Genomic DNA, 25,421 nt, shown 5'->3' on the forward strand with positions numbered 1-25,421 from the left:
TGTCAGCTACCACAGCTGACAGTTTATCCTTGAGCGGAAAAAATATCTAGTGGAGGGGAATAAGCTTGGCAAAATGCATGAGCGTTTGATGGTTTCTACAGTTAACTCTAAAGGAGAAGTGGGAGGCGAGATTCTGAGCATTTCTCCCTTTTATCTCCTTCACAGGTGTCAAAATGGAAGAGAGCCTCCCTCCTGGCACCAGCTTGAAATGCACAATCTGTAACTACACGGCAGATTCTCTTATTACATTCCAGCATCACATCATGTCTCACCTGTCACAGGCGGCCTTCAGATGCAATCACTGCCGTATCAGCTTCCAGAGCCACAGGGAACTCTTACAGCATCAGGACTTACATGGGCACGGCAGCAAACTTCACAGGGAAGGCGACGGCACCGAGCATTCCCCCAGGGGGCCCGAGGAAAGCCTCCAGCAGCAGCAGCAGCAGGCCCGCGCTGAGCTGGCCAACAGGAAGGATGCTCTGCTGGGAAGTCCCAAAGGGACCCTCAGCAAGGAGACCAGCACAGACGGAGAGGCTGACAAGGCTGAGAAGAAGCCCATGCTGTCTGTTCAGAAGGGAGAGGCCCACCCAGGCAGCAAAGCCAGTTTTTCTTACACTAGGATCAAGTCTGAGCCCTCCAGCCCCCGGCTGGCCTCCTCCCCTGTGCAGCATAACATGCCTACATTTCCCATGGGCCCCTTCTTGTCTCAGTTTGCTTTCTCCCAAGACATTTCAGTCGTCCCGCAGGCTTCTGAGATTCTGGCTAAAATGTCAGAGCTCGTTCACCGGAGGCTGCGCCACGGAGGGAACAGCTACCCCCCTGTCATCTACAGTCCTCTTATGCCCAAAGGGGCCACCTGTTTCGAATGCAATATCACCTTCAGCAACCTGGACAACTATTTGGTCCACAAAAAGCACTACTGTAACAGCCGCTGGCAACACATGGCAAAGTCCCCGGACTTCTCCGCCCTCTCGGATAAGGTTCCCGAGGCGGTGAGCCCCAACAGCGGCCACAGTTCTGTTAGCATGTTGACCAGCTGCCACCCTACAGAGGCCGACAACCACATCATGCAGTCTGCCTGTCTGAACTCCAGTGTGTTGGACATGATCAACGCCGGGGCCAAAGAGCCTGAAAAGGATCTAGCCGGACAGGTGAAGAAGGCCACTACCCCGACTGGGGCTGAGGAGAGGCTGAACGGCAAGCAGCTGGAGGGGAAAAGCCCCAGTACGGGTTTGGTGGAAAGTGACAATGACCCGAACAAGACAGTCTGCGAGGCCTGCAATATCACCTTCAGCCGTCACGAGACCTTCATGGTCCACAAGCAGTACTACTGCGCCACGCGTCATGACCCGCCCATGAAACGCATGTCCAACAACAAGGTACCCTCCATGCAGAGAACCATAAGGGCCCGCAAGCGCAGGAAGATGTATGAGATGTGTCTCCCAGACCAGGACCACCAGAGGAACCCTATGGGTCAGCCAGGTTTCCTCGGCGGTCCTCCTATGAATCCTTGTACTTCCCAGGAAGCTGTAGAGAGCCTAGCAGACCGCTTCCACCCGCGCTGTGACATCTTCCCCGGTATGGTACCCAAACACCTGGAGGCCTCCTTGACTGTCACTAAAGCTATTCTGGCTCCCAAATGCAATACAGTGGAGCAGCAGGAGCTGGACGCCCCCATTGATCTCAGCAAAAAGTGTTCGCCCGTCTCCGACAAGACATGTAGCTCCCCCAAAAGACTGTTGGACTATCACGAATGTGCCGTGTGCAAGATAAGTTTTAACAAGGTGGAGAACTACCTGGCGCACAAACAGAACTTTTGCCCTGCAACAGCCGCCGCCGCTGCCGCCGCTCAACAACTACAGCAACCACACAATGAGACTGGCAGCCTGGAGCCGACCATGTTCCCAGATGTGAAGAGCGAAGGCAACAACAACCCCGATGACGTCTACGATAAGAGCCCGGGCAAATGTGAGAAGAATGGCAACGGGAAGGGGATGGTGCAGAACGGAGGCTTGTTCCCCCCTCACCTGGGGACCGTGCCGGGACTCAAGCCTTTTGCTGAGCCCCAGCTCATCCCATCAAAAGACGAGAGCAAGAATATGTTTCTGCCCCACTGCCTTTATCCCGGAGCAATAAAGAAGGCCAAAGGTCCCGAGCAACTATCGCCGTATTTTGGGATAAAGCCAACCGATTATGTGACCGGGGGACCAGTGATGCAGGGAGAGGCAAGCGAGCAGGAGCAGAGCGGGGGAGGAGAGACAGGAGCGACCAGGGAGCAGGCCCAGCAGCCTGCTGTTAATGGCTGCCCCCACCCTGGCAAGGAGCCGCTTCCCCTACTCCCCAAAAACCGGGGCATGGTCATCGTCAACGGGGGGCACAAGCCCGAGGAGCGTTCGGGCACAGCTCCACCGCAGCAGGAGAATCAGCCCCAGCCAGACGGCCAACCTTCCATTCCGTCACCTACGTGGGCCGGCGAGAAACAGGCCGACTCCAACGAGAACATGTCGCCTTCCTCCAAGTCTCCGAGCGAGGAGGCGGCGCCCACAGCCAACAAAGGCGTGAACGGCTCTGGAAGTGGCAAGTACTGCCGCCTCTGTGATATCCAGTTCAACAACCTGTCAAACTTTATCACCCATAAGAAGTTTTACTGTTCATCACATGCTGCAGAGCATGTAAAATAAGAAGACGACGCGCTCTTCTTCTCCCTCCCCCCCACCCGACTGTTCCCCCCTTTTTCCCTCCTTTGTTTTGGTACACTGTTGTGTCTGGAATAGTGCATCCTGCAGTGCTAAACGCTGCTTGTGGACAATCAAGAGAAGCTTCTTCTTTCATCGTTTTAAGACTTTAAAATGCAAAAAAACATTGGTTTGAAGAAAAAAAAAGAAGAAAAATGAATCAAGAATAATATTGGTGCCACTTTCACGTTAATTTATTTTACAATCAGTATTAATAGTAGTGATCTTAATTTAAATTCAAAATGAAATTTATATCAGAGTTGTTTGTAATGTTATTGTATAGTCATTCTTGTGTAGCACACATATTGTTTACACTGTAGTGTAGGCTCAATGAAACATAGACAATACAAAAATGAGATGCATTGTAGACACAAAAATAGCTACTGACGCACTTGTGTATTCTTATTTGCTGTACCAGTTTCTGTATATGCCCAGAATGTCACTTGCAGATTGCTACTAATGACTTGTTTGCCTAAAATAAATCACCATTTGGGGGTGATAACCAGGCACAACGCTGCATCTCACATTTTGGCATATACACATGGCTTTGCATACATATGTGGCTGTTTGTCCCCGTCTCTTTTCTTCAACTCAGATGTGGATGTTTTCATGAGGATGGCAGCATTCTTGTATAGTACTTGTATTTCTGTTTGATGATACACTTTGGTCTCCCTTTTTGAAATTTTGCTCTCAATGCAATACTTTGTAAATGAGGGAACATTACTGAAAAGCAGTATTATGAAATGGGGGAGTGTGCATATAATTATTTGTAACCCCGAAGGGAAGAAAAAAAAAAAAGAAAAAAGAAGTACAAGAATTACGTTTATTGCTGATGAACAAGATGGGTGGGAGGTCAGTGGGTATGCTGATGTAAAATGATCATTCCAATGTCCTGATTATGGGAGAAAATGTTTCTTAAAACGTTGTTGCTATGCATGTATATGGATGGAATTAAATTCCAGATCTGTTGGAAATTTTTATTTTGATGTGGTGTCATAATTAAAACTTAAATCCTCAGGATAACCAACGCTGTCTGCTCTGTCTTTCATCACGTCCACGTTTGCCACACAAGTGAGTTCAGTGCAGTTAAAAACAGACGTACATGAAGACGGATTTACACAAATGCAGCTTTGCAGGCCAGACTCATCTGTTCGCTGATTAAAAGTCCAAAGATGGAGGTCTACAACGGTTTGTGATGTAATTATATGCAAGTAACAAATGACTGCAGCTGACGAGACAGAGAGAGACAGAGACAGAGAGAGAATGTACATTTCCCTGTGGCTATAAAAAGGCAGAATATTAAGACTAAACCGAATGAGATAAAATGAGCAGTGGCGTGTGTGGCCTTTACATTGATAAGGAGTAATGTATTAATTTTTGTCTCTGGCCAATCAGGTAAAGAGACTGAAATAACAACTTGAAAGATAAGATTTCCCGACTCTAAGACAGCAAATATGTCATCGCACTGAATCACCCTCCAGATATTTTCAAATTAAAAGCTTCCAGTGAGCAAAAAGTATGTTCAAAAATTGACTTTTTGATGAACCTCACCAAACATGTACACAATCTCTACAGATCGCTGCAGGGGACAAAAAAAAAGAGCGATAACTTGAATATTTAAAACATATTCAATGATTACCCCGTCCATGCCTGCGCTATTGTTGCATGTTGGCCATGGGTCACTCGCTCTGCTGTTTGGCTTGTCGTCGGTTGACGAGCTTCCTCAGGTGCTGGCTGATGGCAGATGGCTTCTTGTAGATCATTCGCCGGTCGGCTCCTTTTATGTGAACGTGATTGGCTGACGGGTAGGACTCCTCCAGAAACTTCTTTTGAAGCTCGGCGACCATCTGGTGCAGGAAAGAGATCATTTATTCAGACTTTTTTTGTTTTACACAAGCGTGACTTTAGTATTGTCCTGTCACTGTGCAAGAGTAGTTACTAACGTAAACTCTCTCACCTGGTTTAGATGTTCAGGTATTTCCTGGTCAAAGGAATCGCCGGTGATCACGCTCACTGACGTCCTGCTGGAGAGGGGCTTAAACTTTGTGATGTCCCTTTAAAAACAACAACTGAAATATTATAATGTTTCCAATTCCAATGTTCATCTTGACTTCCACATTAAACTTGCAAACTCATTTGAAAACACAGGCACAAAAAAGGTTACCATACCTCACTTGAGATGCACTTTCGTTCAGAAAGTAATGCTCATCCACGGCACTGCTCTGGTGGGCCGGGTTACTCAGGAGGTATTTCTATAAGACACAGAGAGACGGAGAAAGGAAATCAGTCACAACACACCGGAAAAACAAAAAGGAAAGGAGCCAAGTGACACTGAAGAGCAAACAGAGTAACTCCGTGGATAGTGATCTGAGCGATCCCAGAGATTTGTTGGGTAAGTCTATTGGCAGACATGTTGATGGAGCTACTCCACAGTCGCACCATGTCACCCTTTCTTTGTTTTTGCCTCACCACACACGGCTCCGATCCCATATCGCCACACGCTGACAATTTTTGGGGCCATTTTATGCACGTCCAAAACAACAAAGCATCGCTTCCGCTTCGCAGTTGGTTCATTTTTTGTGCTCGTCTACAATCACCCCAGATCCCTGCAACGCAATCCAAAATTGGGACGGACACAGATGTGTGTATGTGTTGTGAGCAAGATCTTTACAAAGCCTCGCTTCATTTAGACACCCCCCCCCCCCTATCATTTATCATAACTGCACTTACAGTATGATTATACTCTGACTGAATCCCCGAGTCAGAGCTGCTCTAGTGACTTCCAATGCCATGGCGAGGCGGAATACTCAAACTTCTTCAACTTCTTACTTCCATCCGTTTGCATTTCCAAGGTGATTTTTGGAAAAGATGTGAAACTCAAGTGCATGTCCGGCTCAGACCAGAATACTGATACGACATTTGAAAATATCAGTCTTGGTTCTCGGATTCTGCGGCTCAGGGTTAGAGAGAGATCACCGCGCGCTACACCAGGGAGAAGACGAGACTCCTCAAACTGAGCACAATATGCATCCATCTTCCGCGTGCGATGAGCCCGAGATAGCTTTGGTGCCGCGAACATAGCGGCAAACAAGTCTGCTCCGGTTCAATTAAGCGCTGGTTACAGAACATGCCCTTGAGAAATGGACTGCATGCTCTATTGAGTCCGGCGAGCTTGTGACTGTCTGTGTGTGTGTCTGTGTGTCTGTGTGTTATAACCTTCACTAGCCTGTCTGTAAAACCTCTCTCTGTCCTTGGAGAGTCCCAGCACAATGATGTCCTTATCTCTCTGGCAACGACTGTAATACTTGAAGAGCTGAGACGGGTCCCTCATCTCTGCTGCCATCACATCGTGGGTGGCTGGCTGCGGAGAACGCGTCTCAACCAACTGAACAGCTGCAGCTCAAACGTGATGCTGGACGGATGTTAGCGATGTCACCGAGTGTCCGAATAAATTCTATTTATTAAAAAAACTAAAAAAAGGAAGAATTTGCAGTGGGACGGTGTTGTTTAAATGCTGCTAAATTAACCTGCAAGAATCTCTCTTCCTCCATGGCGCTAACGCTCTAAAACATTGTTTCCCTGCTATAATAAGGTGTCACCCCCTACAGAGCATTGTCCCATGTTACCAAAGATACTGGTTGTTGTTCATCCATTACTCCTCCTCTGCCTGAGACGTCTTCCACAGCAAGTGAAACAGAAATGACGACAGGACTTCATGTCAGCACTGTGAGTGTGTTTTCAAAAACAGATTCACAGCAGATCAGAGAGCGGAGAGGTGAGAAATAACATAAAAAAGGAGAGAAACTGCATCTGCAACACACGGCACAATGTGTCGCATATATTAAGAGCCTGTCAGAGGGCTGAGTTTACAGTATAGCAGGCGTCAGACGATAACAGTGCAAACTGCGGCGTCGCGTCAGCTCCGGGAACGGGTTCAATTCTCATTTATTGTGAAAAAAAAGTGACGCCTGGCGCCCGTGTGCCAAACAATTCACAGGCCCCGGACGACACTGAGACACAGACGCCTCTGCAGTCATCACCCACTCGCATCTCTCTGCCGAGGATTGTTCTCGCACTAGCACCATCCTGTGGCCGCAAGGGGGGGAAGATGGGAGGAGTTGCTTCTAAAGGAACATATCACTTTCTTTTCCTCTATGTTCCTGAATTAGCTTAGTGAAAGCACAGAAGTTGCCCGAGCAGAACAACAGAGCAAAAGCGTTGTCTCCAGCACTATTTTAAGCCTGTGTGTGTGTGTGTGTGTGTGTGTGTGTGTGTGTGTGTGTGTGTGTGTGTGTGTGTGTGTGTGTGTGTGTGTGTGTGTGTGTGTGTGTGTGTGTGTGTGTGTGCATTAGCCTGACCTGACGCTGGACGACCTCCTCCGAAACGTTTTCCCCTTTAACAGTCGGTTCGATCACCCCGAGGATGATCAGCATGCGGCTCAGACCCGTAGCTGCTGAAAACTGCCTGGCTTGGAGTGACGGCAACAGCTTACCGTACCTGAACAAACACACACACACACACACACACACACACACACACAAATATACCCACCTGGTAAACTTTAAGAGGAGGCAAACCAAAGTCCAACAGTTTAACTTCACTGGGGGATTAAAAAGCTCCATTTATTGATTTTCAGCCTCTTGTGGACAACAGAAGAAGCTAAAAACACACCGACACGTGTTAGCGTCATAAAGCTGCTCTAGCTAACCAAGGTTCCTGCCGTTTGATTGGCTCGTGTGGAACAAGAACGCCCACTTTTTCTTCACAGCTGCATCTAGCTGTTAGTTATTAGTGTACATTGTACAACATTTGTTTGCAGTATTCAAAGCACCTCCACCCTTAAAATACAGACTATGTAGCTTTAAAAAAATAAAAGAGAAACAATTTGACAGAGCTCAAAGTTCTACTAAACGCTTCGCCTGCAGCGTCATTACATTATCAGTCAATGGATGTTGAACTGCTTGCTGAAAGTAAGATGGTCATGAACGTGACTTCGCCCGTTCACATGGCAGTGCCGTCTGTTCTGGAGAGCTGCTCTGACAGACAGCAGATCAGTGGATTCTCGGCTAAAGGAAAATATCCACGCGTTCCCCATGACCGGAAACCTGTTTCCCAGGTTTACCAGGACATGTGGGAACCCTGCTAGCGTGTTAGCAGATCATTTCCTGTTTGCACATCTGGAAGAGGAGTAACCATGAATACGTAAGCATTGGTTTGGAGTCCGCTTTGGGCCCACCAACCCTTTAGCTTGCTGAATGCTGCACCAGCCGGTAGCTAGCTGTTTGTTTGACAGTAACGTAAAGTCTATCAAAGCTTTCTGACTAGAAACAACCACCTGCTGCTGTGGGAGGAAAGGTGAGGAGAGATCTTGGGCCGTGAATCCGAAGCAATGTGTTAAAAGATGATAAAAAGGAGTCATGTGATCAATAAGTCTCTGTCGTAGCCTTTAGCGTACTTGGATCTTCAAACATCAAGTCAAGTTAGTCTTAGTTTGTGCCGCTCGACAACAGTTCTGAATGTCTCTGTTGCAACAACAAAGGCTGACTGTACTTTACTCTGACTTAAGCATACAAGTCATACCATTCCTCCAGTGTTATTTTCTTTTTTCAACCCCCAAAATGTCAAACTTTCTCTTGGAAAAGATTTGCCTGGGGAATGACAAATACTCTTTTTTTTTTCTTGGCAGATGAGAGAAGAAGAGCTGTGGGATTTTGTAACTCAGGAGGCCCAATCGGTCTCGGCTCACTGGTGCTCTGAATTGGCTGGTCTCAGCCTGTGGAGCCCAATCAATAGTGCCGTGCGCCTGCTGCTGCCGCCGCCGCCGCCACCACCGTTGCCGCGCTGCGCAGCCTGCCCCTACACGCAGCCAACACACCGTAGATCAGTTGTAAAATAACCCATTTCACCTGTTGTTGATATGACGCGCTGCCACCTAAAGAACTGTAGCTGCTCCGGCAAAGCATGTCGGCCCCGATGGGTCAGATAAAGCAGATACACACAGCGGCTGTTCAGCGGCTACAAATGGCAGTGTAGAGAGAACACATCGCTGCCGTATCCAGTCCCCACGGGGCCAACCTTACATCCCTGCAGGAGGACGTAAAGAAACAAGTCGTCTATTCCAATCCTCAGCCTTCGGTAGGCAGAGAAAAACTTTTCAAATCAGACCTCCGGAGAGTGCCATTTTGACATTTTCATCTTCCTTGCAACAGTTTCCCCCCTGAAGTCATTCTGGCACCACAATTTAGAACCGACTACCCGACCTGCCTCTTAAGGGACTCCTCAGTCTCTGCACATGTTCCACTGTCACCCTGTTCCTGCGCCTTGATTCCTAAAATAAAGATATGAAAAAAAAGAAAAAACTATTTCCCTATCACCCCCCGAATCGTTAGAATCTGGTCAAATCATTCCCGGCTCTGGCATTGAACATTATTTCAAGGATTCTCCAGCCACCTGTCCTATTCCCTCCTCTTTTTTTCCCATTTTTAATTCTGCCCCGGAGTGAGGATTATGCGAAGCAAGGCATGCGTGTCAAAGGGAAATTTAGTGGGTAAAGACAGCCAAGATTGGCGGGATGAATTAAACAGATAACGGGAGGAGACGAAGTGGTGGAACCATGTAGAGCAAAACGCCTCACCGATGTTGGTCATTTCAGACGGGCGCCCCCCCCCCCCCCCACCTCCCCTCTCCCTCCCCGCAGGAGCGAGGAGGCAATATCTAAATTAATAAAGTGATGAAATGAGTTTGTGCCGTGGACTTTCTGCTGTTTGACTTTCCCATCTGGATTAGTGCAGGCTGAATGGACGCTCTGTTACTTTTGTTACAACTGCGCAATTCACTGTCGGAATTTGGCCCTGCAGTGATAAGGCTCCCCTCCCTCCTCCTCATTACCATCTCATTCCATATGCAGGGCCTCTGTTACCCGAGAGCCTGCTCACACACAAAACACCAACTATTACACGAGCTCCCGCCGACTATTACAATGAGCGGAGAACCTTTAAACACAGACTATTACACGAGGCTCAACTAACTATTACGCCGAAGGAACACTTTCAAAGAAAAGAGAAGAAGAAAAAGATGAAGACTTCCAGAGACTCTCACGGAGGCAAAGAGTAGAGCGGCAATTCCATATTTCACCCCAGATTTGACACAAGGCCGTCCTGCAATCCATGATTTAACAGCACGGCATGGTTTGAAGAGGAGCCAGCAGGTGAACAGGGTATAACGTTGAACCATGAAACTCCAACAGTTCATTACCAACATTGAGACAGTTGTTTTTGTCATGATGTGTTTAACTGCAAATGCAGCATTAGCTTATCAAATATGTGATAAGTTGAATTAATTTCCAGACCAGAAACCTAAACTATGGATGAAGCCAGGTTCAACAGTCTTGTTTCATTTTGTTAACATATTATATATTATATATTGACATATAAAAGGGCATGTTGGATATCTCCATGAATCAGAAAATACTGTCAACAGCCAGGAAAAAAATAATAGAATAAAATGTCCTATAAATAAGACTATGAATGATATATGAACAAACCTTCAGAGAAAACACACACACACACACACACTAATATATATATATATATATATATATATATATATATATATATATATATATATATATATATATGTGTGTGTGTGTGTGTATGTGTGTGTGTGTGTGTAAGAGTATGTAAGTGCTGCTGAAGTGGAGATTTCTGGCTCAAAATCTGAGAAAAACTCATTTGGAGAACACGTCCTTTGAAGATTAAATGACATACATTTTGAAGACACTACAGAGGAATGAATGTAATATATTACAGATATCACCATGAAACTTCCCCAGTTGATTACTTACATTACGACTATCATTTTGTATTACAAGTTTTCTGTTATGTATATGCAAATGAGACATCTCATGCTAACTTTTGGTGAATTTAGGAGAAATCTACAGACGCAAATACAGAAAGTAGTCAAATAAACACCCGATTGTGTATTTTGGATGGACCCAAAATCTCAAAAGTGACCAGTGCATTAAAAGAAGAGTTTTTGCCTTCGGTGTCAGTAAACCAGAGTGTTGAAGTCAAGATGAAACAGTCCGCTTTCAACATGTGTGAAACACTCCAGGACAACATATGAGGGACCTTTGTGAAACAAGCTCAACCAACCACTTTACACGAGCCCTGGGTTATGCTGAGAGTACGACACTGTCACTGACGAGGATGACGTACATGCAGGTATTTCTAATGCTGGGTTGGTGCTGCCTGGTCAGCTGCAGCGTTGCTATTTTCACATGAAGGACTACGAAGGAAAAGAATTCTCTGACTTTAATGTCTTCTGCACGACATGTTTGTGATTGCGTGTGATGTAACGTCCTCTTCACAGAGACACGTTAATGTGACACGGTCTCTTTAGAGAGCCGAAGTGAAACGGGAACTTATTCTGTTCAAGAGAACTTAGTTCTGTTCAAGAAGGGGTACAAATTCTGATTGATAGTTTCAATGATGCTAATAACTACAAGTCCAGCCGGAGCAGGTCCTTTCGCAACAGAATGTGGCTTCATACGCTGAGATCACCACGGTGGTCTTTACAAAAAGCAGTCCAGTGTCGTTTATTAACATTCATGCCTGAGAAACACCATTTGCCAGAAGAACAGAGGTTTTGTGGGTAAATGTCGAAGCTGGACAGAGGAGGAGGTCACTGTGTGGCGACACCAGGCCATCATCTTTTTGCTTCTCGTGGGATTGACAACAATGGAAAAACGGGACTAATATGATTCTGATCGTGGTTTTTTTTTTTATTTACATGTGATGAATTTCGTATTGCTTCATTAGCAGACGAGCCTGCAGCTAATATACAGTATCGTTGACACTGACAAACAGAATACAACACATTTAAACAATGTTCTAGCTTTTAGTGTTGTATTTTTATGCAGGTTTTGTCCATGAAACAAACTGTTGTAACTCAGATAAAACTTCACATTTTGACCTTTAAGTGTCAGACACAGCCAACCAATTAGCACCCGCCTTACACCTACAGTATTAATCACACCTGAGTTATTGTATGAAGTATCATATAGTTTTAAAATAACATACTTTGAGACACAGACGCTACCGTCCGGCATCACATTTGGTTCATTTAAATCACAAAGTGCAATGAATCATTTTTTTAAACCATAACTCCAAGGTGTCATTGGCACCTGTTTGTATTCACACCATTTAAAGGAGAAGCGTGAAGGATTCAGTGGCATCTGGCGGTGAGGTTGCAAATTGCAACCAACTGAACACTCCTCCGCTCACTCCTCCTCCTTCCCAAGCATGTCAGAGAACTACGGTGGCCTTCAGGTAAAAAGTCTCTAGAGTCAGTAGTTTGTCCACTCAGGGCTCCTGTAGAAACACGGCTGACTCTGTGAGAGGACCTTCTCCCTATGTAGGTATAAAGGACTCATTCTAAGAGATTCTGAGTTTCAGGTGATTATACACAAACGAAAACATAGCTATGAATAGAATATTCCTTTCTGTCAAAATCCTACACACTGCACCTTCAATGGGCTGTTTTTTTGATTTGTATACTTTTATACGATATACTTTTGTAGTGTTGTGGTTGTAACATCCCAGTGTCCTCGTGGAGATTATTAAACTTGCATCACAGAAATATGCTAAAGCAAAGCAATGAATCACTGCTTGTTCCTTAATACAGTAAATATATTCTGGTCACATTCTGTTTAATTCAACAAACTACACTGATTTTGCTTAAAGGCGGTCGATAATTGTTTTCCAACTACAATCATCATTGTACGTTCCGTTTTAGGAGCATGTCTGCTTCAGACAATCAGACTTAATTGTTTCACACCAATCAGTCGCTGTTTGAATCTCTCAGCGAATGTGATGAGCTGCGTCAATTCACAGGTGGTGGAGCCGTTGTACTTCACCACACTTCATGCTGTCAAATGGAGACCAATCATACTCTATGTAGAGATCCAACTCGAGCTCATGGAGAACCGTTTTGATTAGGGAGCAAGCAGAAAACTGCCCAAATCCCAGACAAGTGAAATGTAAAGGTTGCTCCAGCGGTGTAATACCCAGACCGACCACACGGTGTCACTCTTGCACCACAGCCGACGTCGGCCTGAATCCTCCCGGCATCAATCAGACAGATTACACTCGGGGTGAATACACGGGGACTGCAGCAGCCTTGACTTGATTCATTAGTGGAGCGGAACAGCAATAGTTACGCTTACAGTGATTCTAATTACAATTAATTGGCATTCCCGGGTCTCTGGATGAGGGGGGAGGACGCAATGAGATTACATAACCCCAAATAATGATGTTAAATGAACTGCAGTAGCATGCGGGTGCAGAAGTGTTTAAGTTCCTCGGTGTTGGAAGGCAAAGAAGAGATGAGGCTCCTGTTAGGCCTGTAAATCCATCCTCTGACAAAGTGCTGCCAGGAGGGATGGAAACGCTCCTCATATCACAGCCTGCCCGGCCTATAAATCAAACCAAGCGCAGCAGTTGCGAGACTGTGAGTGCTCGTCGGTCAAAGTGCCAGTCATACGCTGCCCGTCATAGCGGGCTCCAGGTGAGCGAGAGAAACGTGTCTATTATCTGCTACACACTGCAGCAAGCTGTGTGCATATGTGATGATTAGGGGTGTAACGGTTCACAAAACTCACGGTTGGGTTCGGTACGATACAGTGGAGCCACGGTTCGGTACTTTTCGGTACAGTAGAAAACTATAAACGCCAGACAAATGTACTTGATTTTAAAATATATTTATTCATTACAACTAACATCATAAAGTTATTCTTTGACTTTGAACAATGATGGAACTATACCTGAGTGACTCATCTTCTGGGGTGTCTTCTTAGCAACACATAAGCATAAAAAACAAAAACTGCTCCTTAATGTTATGTAGTATTGTTACTTACATCTTGCTTACATCTTGTATTGTTACTTACATCTTGCAAAAGAGATGTTTAATCTCAATGGGACTACCTGGTTAAATAAAGTTTTTTTTTTTTTTTTAAGTTTTATTTATTTTTTATTATTTTTTTGTTTTTTATTCAAACGTATTCGGTTCGTCATGCGTACCGAACCGTGAGCCTCGTACCGAACGGTTCAATATGAATACGCGTACCGTTACACCCCTAGTGATGATATGCATATGCATATACATATATATACGTACAGTACGTCAGTGCATAAATGTGATCACGACTGTCTGTGTGTGTGTGTGCGCGCGTGTGTGTGTGTGTGTGTGTGTGTGTGTGTGTGTGTGTGTGTGTGTGTGTGTGTGTAGGCCGTGCTCAGCATATTAATTACAGGTAGGATGACGAATGGGACAGAAAGGGCTGTTTTCATTTTGGGACTCATAACTCAATAGTTAGTTTCTATCCGGGCCTGCAGACACAGCTGTTAGGCCAACGCTGTGGATTTACACATCATACAAGCAAGATAGAAGTCCATTAGCTACGTACCTGAAGAAAAAAAAAGACCGTAACTACAGACTTCTGTGTCTCAGCATGAAATGATCCCAGATTAGTAATTAAAAAAATGTAAAAGAAGGACCAAGATGCGGAGGGATGGGATGAGGAGGCTTTCAAGTGGTGCTCCTGTTGAGGGCCGAGTTGCCGAGGGACGGTACGTGAAAACGGAGAGTTTGCCAATCAATCAGCATTCATTAAATTGGAAGGACCATCCCATTAGACGGGAGCATTCCCCACTGCTCCCGCTCTGCGAGCGAACACATTCCCCATGGGGTAAATTAGTTTTATACTCCACACACTCAAGACACACACACACTCGAGAGTGTGAATGACTCGCCGAGTTGCTTCTTTTAAACAAAAGAAGCAAAGGATCGTTGGTGTAATTACTTTAGTTATGTTGCGCTGGTTCACAAAAGAAAAACTGTAGAAATGACTTTTAAAATGATTTTTGTGGGTCAGTTTATGCCTTTATCAGAAACAGTACATAGAGAAATGAAGGGGAATGCAAGGAGGGAGGGAAGGAGGGAGGGGAATGCAACAGAAGGACACCCCCAACGACAGCTAACCCACCGAAAATGAGTAGATCTGTAAAAGTCAACCCGTACACATCGAGACTGTCTAACATTTGATGCAGCCAAAATATAAATGCACTTTTTCACACCTCAGCTACTGTATTTCCTCATGGTCGACATACGGGCTTATTGGCCATCTCTTTGCATCCATGCGATGTCAGTTTTATCCCAGTCCTTATCCCAAATAGTAAGGATGTATGTTGAATCGTGAGGAATCTTTCCGTCTGTGGTGGAGGAGATGCAATACTTCCAAAGCTTGAGCTGCTGAAACAAAGACTGACAGCACTGAGTGACTCATACCAGTGGCTCCCATCCACAATGGAACATGTCCAGACGTACACTGGGGCTTCCTCCCAATCGCTCATGCTAGACCCACTGCTCCATGTCTCCATCAGGCAGAATTATCTTTGCCCACAAGGAGATGAGACACATGCTGCGACGGCTGCAGAAGAAAATCCCAAATAGGAACGTTGACCTCTTACAAGTGCACACACACACACACACACACACACTCGCACACACAAGAGCGCAGAAATACCACTCTCGGGAGACGGTGGTGATTCATTTTGTAAGATGCAACAGAACTAATATTGGGAGTGAGCCTCTGTTAATGAGCGGGTCTTTGATGTGTAAATCCTCCCGGTCCCAGTGCAAAGCAGATACGGTCTCCCCGCAATCCTGCTCAGGTGCGGCCCTGCTCCCCTCTGCAGCGCTTATCTATCCAGATACTCTAAGACCTCCGACTGCTAATAACCCCGTATCTAAGAGAGGAGCAATACGCACCTACAAGCCCCCTTGCTGAACAAAAGCTAGAATTACCAGCTGTGTGCCTCAAGGCGTTCCTGAGATATCGCCCTGAGAATGGACGGGACGGACAGCCCGAAGACATAATCCCTCCGGAAGTGGAAAACATGGAGGAACAGTTGAAGGATGCCATTGGTGCGGTGATGCATCCTTTCTTTCTTCATACTGCACATCTCATTCCTGTTTCTATTTTAACTCCCCCCCCCCACACTGAAATCCGACACCAATGATAAAATGATTTTTTTCACAAAGTAAATGCAACTCCTTTCATTTCCCCGTTGCTTCTGCACAGAATAATTGGATTGTGGCTGCGCTGTGGTGTACGCAGTGAAATGAATGCAGATTAATCTGTGGATAATTGGACACATGACCCTGATAAATGGTGCTGCTCCACTTTGAGTCACGTACAAATTAGGCCATTTTAAGGGATCCACTCCTTATCTGGCTTCACTCATGCTTCTATGAGATGTGAGCTAGTATCGGTGGACGGACGCAAAGTATCACGGAGTCATGCCGGAAATGAGAGTACTTGATATTAGTTGATGTTTTCCTCCTCCTGTGATATCAAAGCACACATGAACTCCCAGTTGGTGTTTCTAGATGACAGAAATATTAAACTCTTACAACCATTTTGCTAACATTGATGGAACCTGTGAAGGAAAAGTAGATATTGATCAAGGCTTGTACTTAAACATAGACCATATGGTCGTTTCACCCTCCTGGTTCAGTGCCTACCCAGTAACTAGGTAGGTGGGAATAGAGTGGCGCAGGAATGAGTCCTACTGTTTGCTTCTGGTGATTGCACTTATGTATTTGTTACGTATTAACTTGTTGAACTAAACGTGTAAGTATAATCAACTTTGCTACAATGGCAATAATCAAAAACAATCCCACTGTTTTCTTCCGAGGGAACCTTCCAGGTTGGCCCTACAAAGACCAGTCATACCTGAAGCACTCTGTGTTCAGATAAATAACCTTAAACATGATTCACATTACTTCTGGGGTTCCTCATGGCTGAGTGATAGGACCACTGATTCATTGCACAAAAATGCAAATACAAAAACACTGAGATCAATGTTCTTTTGCAGATGAAAGGATGTTTTTGTATGTAGAAATTTGAAATTAACTTTTGGAAAAACTGAAAGTTGGTTTGATTTGAACATACAAAATCCCAAAATTAAAGAAAGACTAAATTCATCATCTTTGGTAACCGTGTGACACATGAAGCAATGTATCCTAAGTGATGTTTAAATTTAAATAGTGTCTGAAATCAACTCTTTTTGGGGCTGTACATAGTAATAATAATACTGTAAATAAATATTCTGCACCAAGAAATCTGTTTACTTCTGTAAAAAGTCTGACTTTACTTCTGAACACTTGAACTTGTGTAGCCCACTTTGTAAGTTTAAAATGTAATTTAATTGGCAAATGGAAAACACGATGTGTGATCAAAAGAGCAATATTTTGTATTTCATTGGGAGGAATTATTGTTCTTCGCTGTCTGACTGTTTCTGAACTTCTTTTTATCCCAAATCATTTAAAACTAAATACATTTCCAATAGTGAATACTGCTATTCTGTACAAATGTCGAATGGGTTTTGAGCAACAAAATTAACAAACAACAAATTCGAATGAGTAATTGGAAAAACACACAGTGTAGATGCACTTCAGAGATGTGCTCGGCTGTCAGCTACATCTAAAATCTTAGCGTGCGCTGCTACATTATGTAACTGATTAATTACAGTCTCTTCGGCGGTGAAACACCTTTTTAGGATTACACATGACAAGCTTCGCTTGTAAACAATCTGAGATGCGGCTAGCGTCGCGAAATCAACAAGTCTACCAACATTCCCCCATCCACTCTTTTATCATTAATAACGCCCCGACCCCCCCCCCCTCTATGATAATGAATGCATAATGAGATGTATGCTGTGACAATGACTACCACTCGACATATATATCTCGCCTGGAGGATTAAAGCAGTGTTATTACACCGTCTGTCACTCAGTCCCGACCACCGCCACAACCCTCATCTGTCTCACGCTAAAGGAGCGCGATCAGCTAATGGCTTCCTTTGGCCTCCCATTAATCACGCTAATGAGCCCCGCCCCGCAAAGGCGATCAACCATTCTCACCCGCAGAAGCCAATAAGGGAGAGTTTGGAGCTTCGCTTGTGAAGCACTCTCCTCATCCTAATCCTCTTTCTTGGTACATTTCCCTTTTTTATTTCCTCTTCCCTGCTTCTCGCTTTTATCGGCTTCCTCTCTGCCCGTCAGAGCTCCTTATCGTCCCCCTCTGCTCCTTTTCCACTGCCCTCCTTTCTCCTTCTTTTCCACATCCCTCCCTAGTTCCTGCTTCTGAAACATCTCTCCGTCTTCCACCTTCTTTCCAACCCCCTGTCCCCCCCCCTCCAGTTCCATCCTCCGACACGCCCCTGAAACCAGCTACGAACTCACCAGTACTCTGTCCACTGGTCGTCTTCGAAAACGTCCTCTGGGATGGGATCGATCAGCACCAGGTCGGACACTTGCCTGAGGACAGAGAGAGGACACTCGGATGAAGTAAGACTCATTGACCACCCCCGGCCGTAATGAGCGCGAGATGGATGGCTGTCCTGCAGTCTGTCTTCCCCGTAGACTCCCCCACAGACAGATGACCACACGCCCGCCAGATCCAGGGGCAATATTTCCATCCGGAGAGGTGTCATCCATCCACCTTCATTTCTCTCCCTTAGCAGCAGCAACATCGTGCCTGATTAAATACTAAATCTTTGGGGCCTGGTTGCGGGCTACTTGTCACGTTAATCACTGCGTTGACTCCGAGATGGACGAGTCATGGGGGAGGACGGGAACGGACACTGGAGCAGATTTTGTGAAGAGTGACTTTGGGAGGCGTACAATACTTGCAAGCTCTTACAGCATACGCAGTGTTTGAGAGCAACTATGCACGTTACATGTAACAGAGTTACGCAATCAAACCAATAAATACCGGTACATCTAATTGTCATTTGTTACAGTTACTGCAGTTTGACACTATTCAGTGTTGAGTACTGCTGGGATGTTTTTAGGAGGTTTTGAGGTTTTTAATTCTGTGGTTTAAAACATTTATTAGAAAAGTAATCAAATAATATACTCGACTTTATTTTGATGAGGTAATTCAAATGCGTCGGATGTGCTATGAAGTAATTTAAGATGATTTATTAGATTGTGCTTATGTTCTGTGTTGTTATATCATCAACAAATTCTATGAAAACTTCCCCAATAAGTGCACTATGGATTCATGTGCGAGTACAATCACAAGCAGCGACTCATGTCTGCTGCTCTTTGATGGTGGACGACGATGATGATGATGATGATGATGACGATGATGGCTTGCCTTGTAAACACACGCGCACACCATCATGGTTATTTTGTCAAACATGAGAAAACTCCCTTCAGAGGCGTTTTCACAGGATCAGTACAATTCACTGTGACCAGTGGACATTTTGGCATTTAGACTCAGTCTGAAGACCAAAATGCTTATTAGTCTTAAATCACATTTTAGTCATTTTCATCCTTTATAGTTGTTGTCGACGACAACTCAAAGTGTTTCAGTCATCCAAAAGTTATTTTAGTCAACTTTAAGTCATAACCTTTAGTCAAAATGTTTTCTCTCTTCATTTTGCGAGCTACTTAATTTGTGATAATTTACTTAATTTAGTCTTAGTCCTGTGTCAGCAGATTATATTGAATATTTCAGTCAATCGAGTTAAACAATAGTTTTACTGAGGCTGTCTCCCATTATTTAATTGACTTATTTTAACATGATTAAATTAAGATTCTCAATATTTTATCCCATCGTTATCTGATGAAAAACAGGTCTAATATCAGAAGATCGTGTGTTTGGATGCTTTGTAAAAGCTTTTAATCTTTCTCAAGGTTGAATAATTAAGAATGATATTTTGTAGGGATGGCATTCAAAGCAAATGTACTATTGGATGATTACTATAAACTATTTAATCAGGTTGTTGAAACACATATTTCTTCGCTTATGTAAAAGCTTTTTATTGTCACGGTGGTATTTCAGCAATTTCGAATATGAAGACTTGTAAGACACAGATAATAGCAAAGCTCCTTCAGAGCCACAGATGACGTTCAGCGCTTTCCCCACGCAGACAACAGACCTTGATGTTAAACCTAGGTTTCATTATGCGTTACTTACACGTCGTGAATGTGGCTGTAGAACCTGCCGTTGAGCGCGCCGAGCTCCGAGCCCACCAGGATGAAGGGCGTGGCTATCTCAGCGGCCTGCAGGAGTCGGTGCAGATCATCCACCATCCTGGAAGACGACAACAACAACAACACAGTCTCATCTGTCTCACAAGTAAACCAGGACACGCTGCCATCTGGGCCAGGAGGGTCTTTATTCAGCTCGGTGGGACTAGTTCTCCTCATTAACCTCGTTCCTCTCCGAGATGCTCGTTAACAAGTCGACTAAGAGTCATCATCAAAAAGCTAAGAGAAGTGTTACAAAATGATCAGCACCGCTGGACACCCAAACTGACATCATAGCTCCTCTCTGAGATCTGCTGCCCTGGGTTTGTTGTGCGAATAAATCAAACCTGCGGTGACCAATTGGAATGAGGGGTTTTCACAAGACTCCCAGGCTTAAGGTCAAACCTCCTTGAGATATTGAATTGTGGGAAATTGATTGCTGCTCGGCGGGCCAGGTGCCACGGTAAACTAGGCCGCTGGCCACCGGCGAACCCCGGCCTCGCTCGTCCCTTATCGGGCCGATTCAAGGCTCGACAAGCGCGCTGCGATGTCGGAGGCGGGGCCGACTGGAGCCCAATCACACGACAGTGTGAGGAAGGTAAGGGGTGAGTTCAGCGGAGGAATGCACACATCAGTCTGTGTCGAACATGGATGAGAAGACCCAAACAGACACTTCATCAAGGAAATATTGATTCCCAAGGGGTAGTTACTGTACAGTGGTAAATAATACAGAACTGAACATCAATCTCTCAGTAAAAGCTCCATAAAGTCTACAGTTCCAGCTTCTGTAGTGCTATTTAGCAAGCAAGATTGTTTTGGTGCGAGTTGCCAAGTTTTGGAGAAATCAGCAATAAGAGATGTTTCTGTGGGGCTGTGCATACAGTACGCTTAGTAATGGTGAAAACTGAAGTCATCAGCAAAGCCATTACAACTCATCCCCTGGGACTTTGATGCCAATCTATTTGGTCGGAGTTGGTCAAATCTACAAAGCACTACAAACAATGAATGGATCCAGCTTCTCAGATGTAAGGATTTGCTGATTTTCTATGTTCTTTATCTTTGTAGAATGACTATTTGTCTTTCTTTCTGGCACAAGAAATATGAAAACCTCTTTGAGGAAACATGATGGGTATTTCTAACACTTTTCTGACAACACCTGAAAAATGCTCCACAGTAGACGCTGGCTTTCCCACAGTCAGCACTTGTCAGACCCAGAGTCACTTGCACCACACGACGGTGTGTTTGGCCCACATCTCACCCAAAACATCAACAGATGAATTTTACAAACTCAGCAACGACGAGTGAATGAGACAGATGGCTCTGCAGGTGTAAAACAGCTCACTCACTCATTCACAATCCGCTTCGTGACCAAAAAAACCCCCCCCAACAACAACAACAACAACAACAACTGTGCTTACACTGTAGACTTTGTGTCACCCCCACACTCAAAATGACAACCGCCCACTGAGGCAGCGTACTTACCGCCCAGTCGTCGACATCCCCCAAACTTTCTCGGTTCCCGTGGTTTCATTCGGCAGCAGCCGCTTGCTGAAGCCCAGTCCCATTCTGTCAAAGGTGCACACCTGAGCAGCGTGACAAACAGAGACACCACAGGTACACGGGGGTGTTTAAATAACACTGTGCTCTACATACACACCAGATGCTCTCAATAAGGACTCCCCCACCCTAACCTGTGTCTGCACGTTAAAAATGCATGATAGCCGAGTAACATGGATAAATAAGAGATGGCGTAAACAGGGCACTGTTACTGCGCGTGTGATTTAGTTGTTCAGATGTATCTAGGCCCCCCCCCCCCCCCCCACCCCAACAAGCCTGTGACCCAACTTGAGTCACATCTGCGACAAACAACATGGGGCAGGCTGTCAGCCCCAACTTTCTGCTGCACCGGGTCCTTGTTGAGCAGAGAGGACGTGGCAGAGCCACCGCTGGAAGTCTCCCTACGTTGCGGCAGTGTATGGTTGATTGCGTGCAGCGCAATGTCTCAGGGAGACATCGATTCAAATTTAGAAAGTGCACAAAATATCGCCATCTCCTCCGGGACAGAGTTCGTGCAAGGCGTACACCGTAAAACGCAGATCGGCAGAGATCTTTTCCAGACGTGGTTTGTGTGCGAGTAATTGCAGAATTGCGGCAGTGTATGGTTGATTGCGTGCAGCGTAATGTCTCAGGGAGACATCGATTATTGTTTCAATGTATGTTTTAAATCGCCTTTACTTTTGCCTTTATGCTTTTAATGGTTTCATGTGAAGCACTTTGAATTACCTTGTTGTTGAAATGTGCTATACAAATAAACTTGCCTTGCCTTACGTGACCCTGACCACGAACAACAACGCTGCATTAACTGATTCTGAACAAAGTTCACCACAGTGGACGACGTCCTTGGTGCACAAGCTAGATTCATCTGAGATACATTGTTCAGTTCCGATGAGCCCGCTTGTTTTAACCGGGCAGCAACCTCCGGGTCTGAAAAGTGAAGCTGATGCTTCGTGCCTTAAAGCTGCATTCTCTCTAGTGTCCACCAGGGGGCGACTCCTCTGGTTGTATAGATGTCTATGAGAAAGTGACTCGACTTCTCTTTTGATTTATTCCCTCAGTAAACATTGTAAACATGAGTTTATGGTATCAATCTCTAGTTTCAAGTCTTCTTCAAAACAGCATGATGTTCATTTAGTAAATTATGCTCCATTTAGAGTAAAATAGACCATAAAACAGAGTATGATTTAGGACGGGGCTACTTTGTGATTGACAGGTCGGTCTGGTAGTTTTCTGTGTTTCCGTCTTCCATCTTTAACCCTTTCACAGTGTTTTTTCACTTTACGAAAGTTTATTGTAACATCTTTTGTTGCCTAAAAATGTATTATTCAGCCTTCAGTTGTACTTAGCTCCACCCTCTCGTGTCACGTCTAGTTTCCAAAAAACAAGATGGCAACAACCAAAATGCAGAATACGAGGTTTCAAAATTGCATGAGTGACATCGCGATGACTACATCTACTTCTTCTGTACAATCTATGCTTTTAACAGAGTAAACAGAGCTATCATATTGTGGCCAATCATTTCAGAACACAGCCATTCAATAGAATCGACAGTAATCGTGTCCTTTCCTCACCTTTGTTAGTGTGGCCACACTTTCCTGGACATGCAACCAAACGTCTGAGGACATTCCAGTCGGTGCGTCCAGTATGACTGAAGAAGGAAAAAAACAGGGTGAGCTCAGAAAAAAAGACTCCAACAAGCCACACAGACATGGAACTATGTGTCAGACAATGTAGATCAGCGAGACTCAACTTAAGGAAAGGGCCAAGAAAGGATCGGGATGTTTATTCATTCATTATTATTTATTAATGTTTGTTCACTAACTCTGGCCTGCTGTTATTTTGCAAAAGTGGCCCCGGGGTCAAAGCAAGTTGAGTAGATGTAGATCATGTTCCATGAGTTGAAAGATTATTAAGTTATGGCAGATCATAGAATATCATCACATATTACCAACTGGTTGTCCTTGTCCTTTACACAAAAGATGCATCTTTTGACCCAAACCAACATCAACAATCTGGCCATCTGGATGCAAAGGGGAGAGGAACAGAGGGAAAGGTTAGGCTTCACCGATGCCACATGTAACACACATGAACACATGTAATAAATGTATTCTTAAAAACTTGTTTTGCTTTGTAAGTATCAAATTAAACTGAAAGGAACAATGACTTTGTTAGCCTTTGATATAATGAACCTTTAGGCAAGAGCATCTGTCCTTCTCTCTGCAGCGATGCATAGTTGAGGAACGGAGGGATGATGACGAGCAAGAGTAAACACTTTCCAATGGTCATGAGCACGGAGCCGTAAGACACTCGGCCTTCAGCCTGGCTGTGCACGCTTTGATCGGGATCCTAGTTTATGGAGAAAAGAAGGAAACATAATGTTAAGTCACACATTAACCTGACGTAAGCATCCTAAAGTTGGAAAAATCTGATACTAACATATATATATATTCATATATACTCGTTAACTCTACATTTATGATATCATATCAGCATTTTCAGCGATTTCAATGCACTGCAATAGTTGGTTAATTGAGAGCACCGATGTTAAAATAGCAGGTTTACTTTTATCTTAGCTCGTGTTAGCTAGCAGAGGTCTGCTGTCACTTGCACAGAAGCTATCAGCAGCAGCGAGCTATCGTCCACGTTGCAGTACCTTTCTACCGGCATTAACAGGTTCGCTGTTGGATGCTTGAGCTTCGGTTCTTCGACGCATTTTGAAATAAAGAGTTGTAACTGCCGCTGTAACACCGCCACACAAACTGAATGAAGTTGTTGTGACTTCCTGGTCAACATACAGAAGCCGACAAGAGACAAAACTTCCCTTGCGCGATTCGCTATATCGCAGCCACCTCATCTCACGTTGTGCTCGCTGTGTGCTTCCGCATTTATCAGTGTTTACTTTGCAATTATTTACGATTCACCTTCTTTTTATTGTAAGCTTACTACCACACATATATGTACAGCTCACTGTTAGATTAGTGTCGTATAGGTACATTAAACACATGTCACAGTCAAAACGAATCATTCAAATCACAATGCCATAAATCATTTTGTATACTGTTAAATACTGGATGTTTAGTATTATTTGTAATACATCAATAATAGACTTTGCCTCGGGCACTTATTAATGGAGCGGCAGTACAACTGCTGGCCTGCAGGGGTCACTGTATCCCACAAACCCATCCTACAGCCTCCATCATAAAGTATTGCACTCAACAGCAAAGGCAGCAGGATTAACATTAAATAGCCTCCTAATCACCATTTAATGAGACTCTTTTTGACTATCTCACACCCTCAAATGAAATGCGGCTCTAATAAAGGCCTAAACGAGAGGTCGATGACTAAACATGGAAAACTTCATCTTAATATGACCAAATCGATGAAGATTATCAGAAACTGGGGGCCGTGATTGCATGTCCTCTACCCCTCTTAGAACAACCAATCACACAATCATCATGTATAATGAAGCTTTAGCGGCGGGCCGGACAGCTGCAAGTGATGTCTGCAAATTGCTGTTTTTAATGCAGTCATGTGTGGCGCGCAAAAGAGTGCAGGTTTGCGTCATTCAGAGACATCCATACTGATGAATTGGGCATCAGGCACATCGACTTTGAACACAGCACTTGTTGTGAATTGTGCCGACGGTTTTGCTCTGCTCCATGTCTCTAATCATCCTGCACAATTCAGGCACCGGGGAGACATCCGATGATAAAGCCTCATGGTTTTGGGAAGAGATTCAAGTTTAAGGCAACAACAGAAATATGTCGTCAGAAATGAGACGATATTGTTGTCTTCATTCAGACTCCTGAGTCCATACATTTTATTTGATAGTTAATATTCACCACAGAGAGAACAAAGCCAGCCTACCCTGACTATTTATCCATGAAATAGTATCTAGACAAAGCAAAACCTCAACAATAAAAGTCTGTTTAGATAGCAGGTGACCTGATCCATGTAGGGACTTCATTGCGATAATTAAAAAGCCCGGCCTGACCGAAAGGATGAATGTCAGGTATTGACTCACTGT

The 25,421-nt window shown here is 44.6% G+C and overlaps 2 protein-coding genes across 3 annotated transcripts in view; one reads left to right on the plus strand and one right to left on the minus strand.

Annotated features, from left to right (window-relative positions):
• zfpm2a (zinc finger protein, FOG family member 2a) overlaps window positions 1–2,736 on the plus strand; it is a 111,422-nt gene extending 108,686 nt beyond the window's left edge. Inside the window, exon 8 of the mRNA XM_079275107.1 lies at window positions 166–2,736. Coding sequence (XP_079131233.1) covers window positions 166–2,681 — 2,516 coding nt within the window. The 3' untranslated portion in view covers window positions 2,682–2,736. The remainder of the gene's footprint in view (window positions 1–165) is intronic.
• Window positions 2,736–24,171, minus strand: LOC306781977 (uncharacterized protein). Of its 2 annotated transcripts, none has more exons than XM_079275108.1 (11): window positions 24,048–24,171; window positions 23,584–23,740; window positions 23,343–23,414; window positions 22,966–23,042; window positions 21,320–21,420; window positions 19,785–19,901; window positions 18,041–18,115; window positions 7,094–7,232; window positions 4,905–4,987; window positions 4,693–4,789; window positions 2,736–4,582 (listed from the first exon to the last, which is right to left on the minus strand). In XM_079275108.1, the coding sequence occupies exons 1-11, from the start codon at window positions 24,105–24,107 to the stop codon at window positions 4,415–4,417; spliced, it is 1,146 nt and encodes a 381-aa protein (XP_079131234.1). In that variant the 5' UTR covers window positions 24,108–24,171; the 3' UTR covers window positions 2,736–4,414. The 2 variants fall into 2 exon arrangements, with proteins under 2 accessions (XP_079131234.1, XP_079131235.1); XM_079275109.1 differs by having other exon boundaries at window positions 23,957–24,055.
• Between the last annotated feature and the right edge of the window lie 1,250 nt (window positions 24,172–25,421).

This window comes from Melanostigma gelatinosum (assembly GCF_949748355.1).
Source record: "Melanostigma gelatinosum genome assembly, chromosome: 9".
Lineage (NCBI taxonomy): Eukaryota > Metazoa > Chordata > Actinopteri > Perciformes > Zoarcidae > Melanostigma > Melanostigma gelatinosum.

Coding starts and splice junctions, on each gene's coding strand:
- LOC306781977 (XM_079275108.1), bottom strand. CDS start 24,107: ATGCGTCGAAGAACCGAAGCTCAAGCATCCAACAGCGAACCTGTTAAT. Junction 23,415..23,583: donor ACAGATGCTCTTGCCTAAAG/GTTCATTATATC, acceptor CTTTGCATCCAG/ATGGCCAGATTGTTGATGTT. Junction 4,790..4,904: donor GAAAGTGCATCTCAAGTGAG/GTATGGTAACCT, acceptor TTGTTTTTAAAG/GGACATCACAAAGTTTAAGC.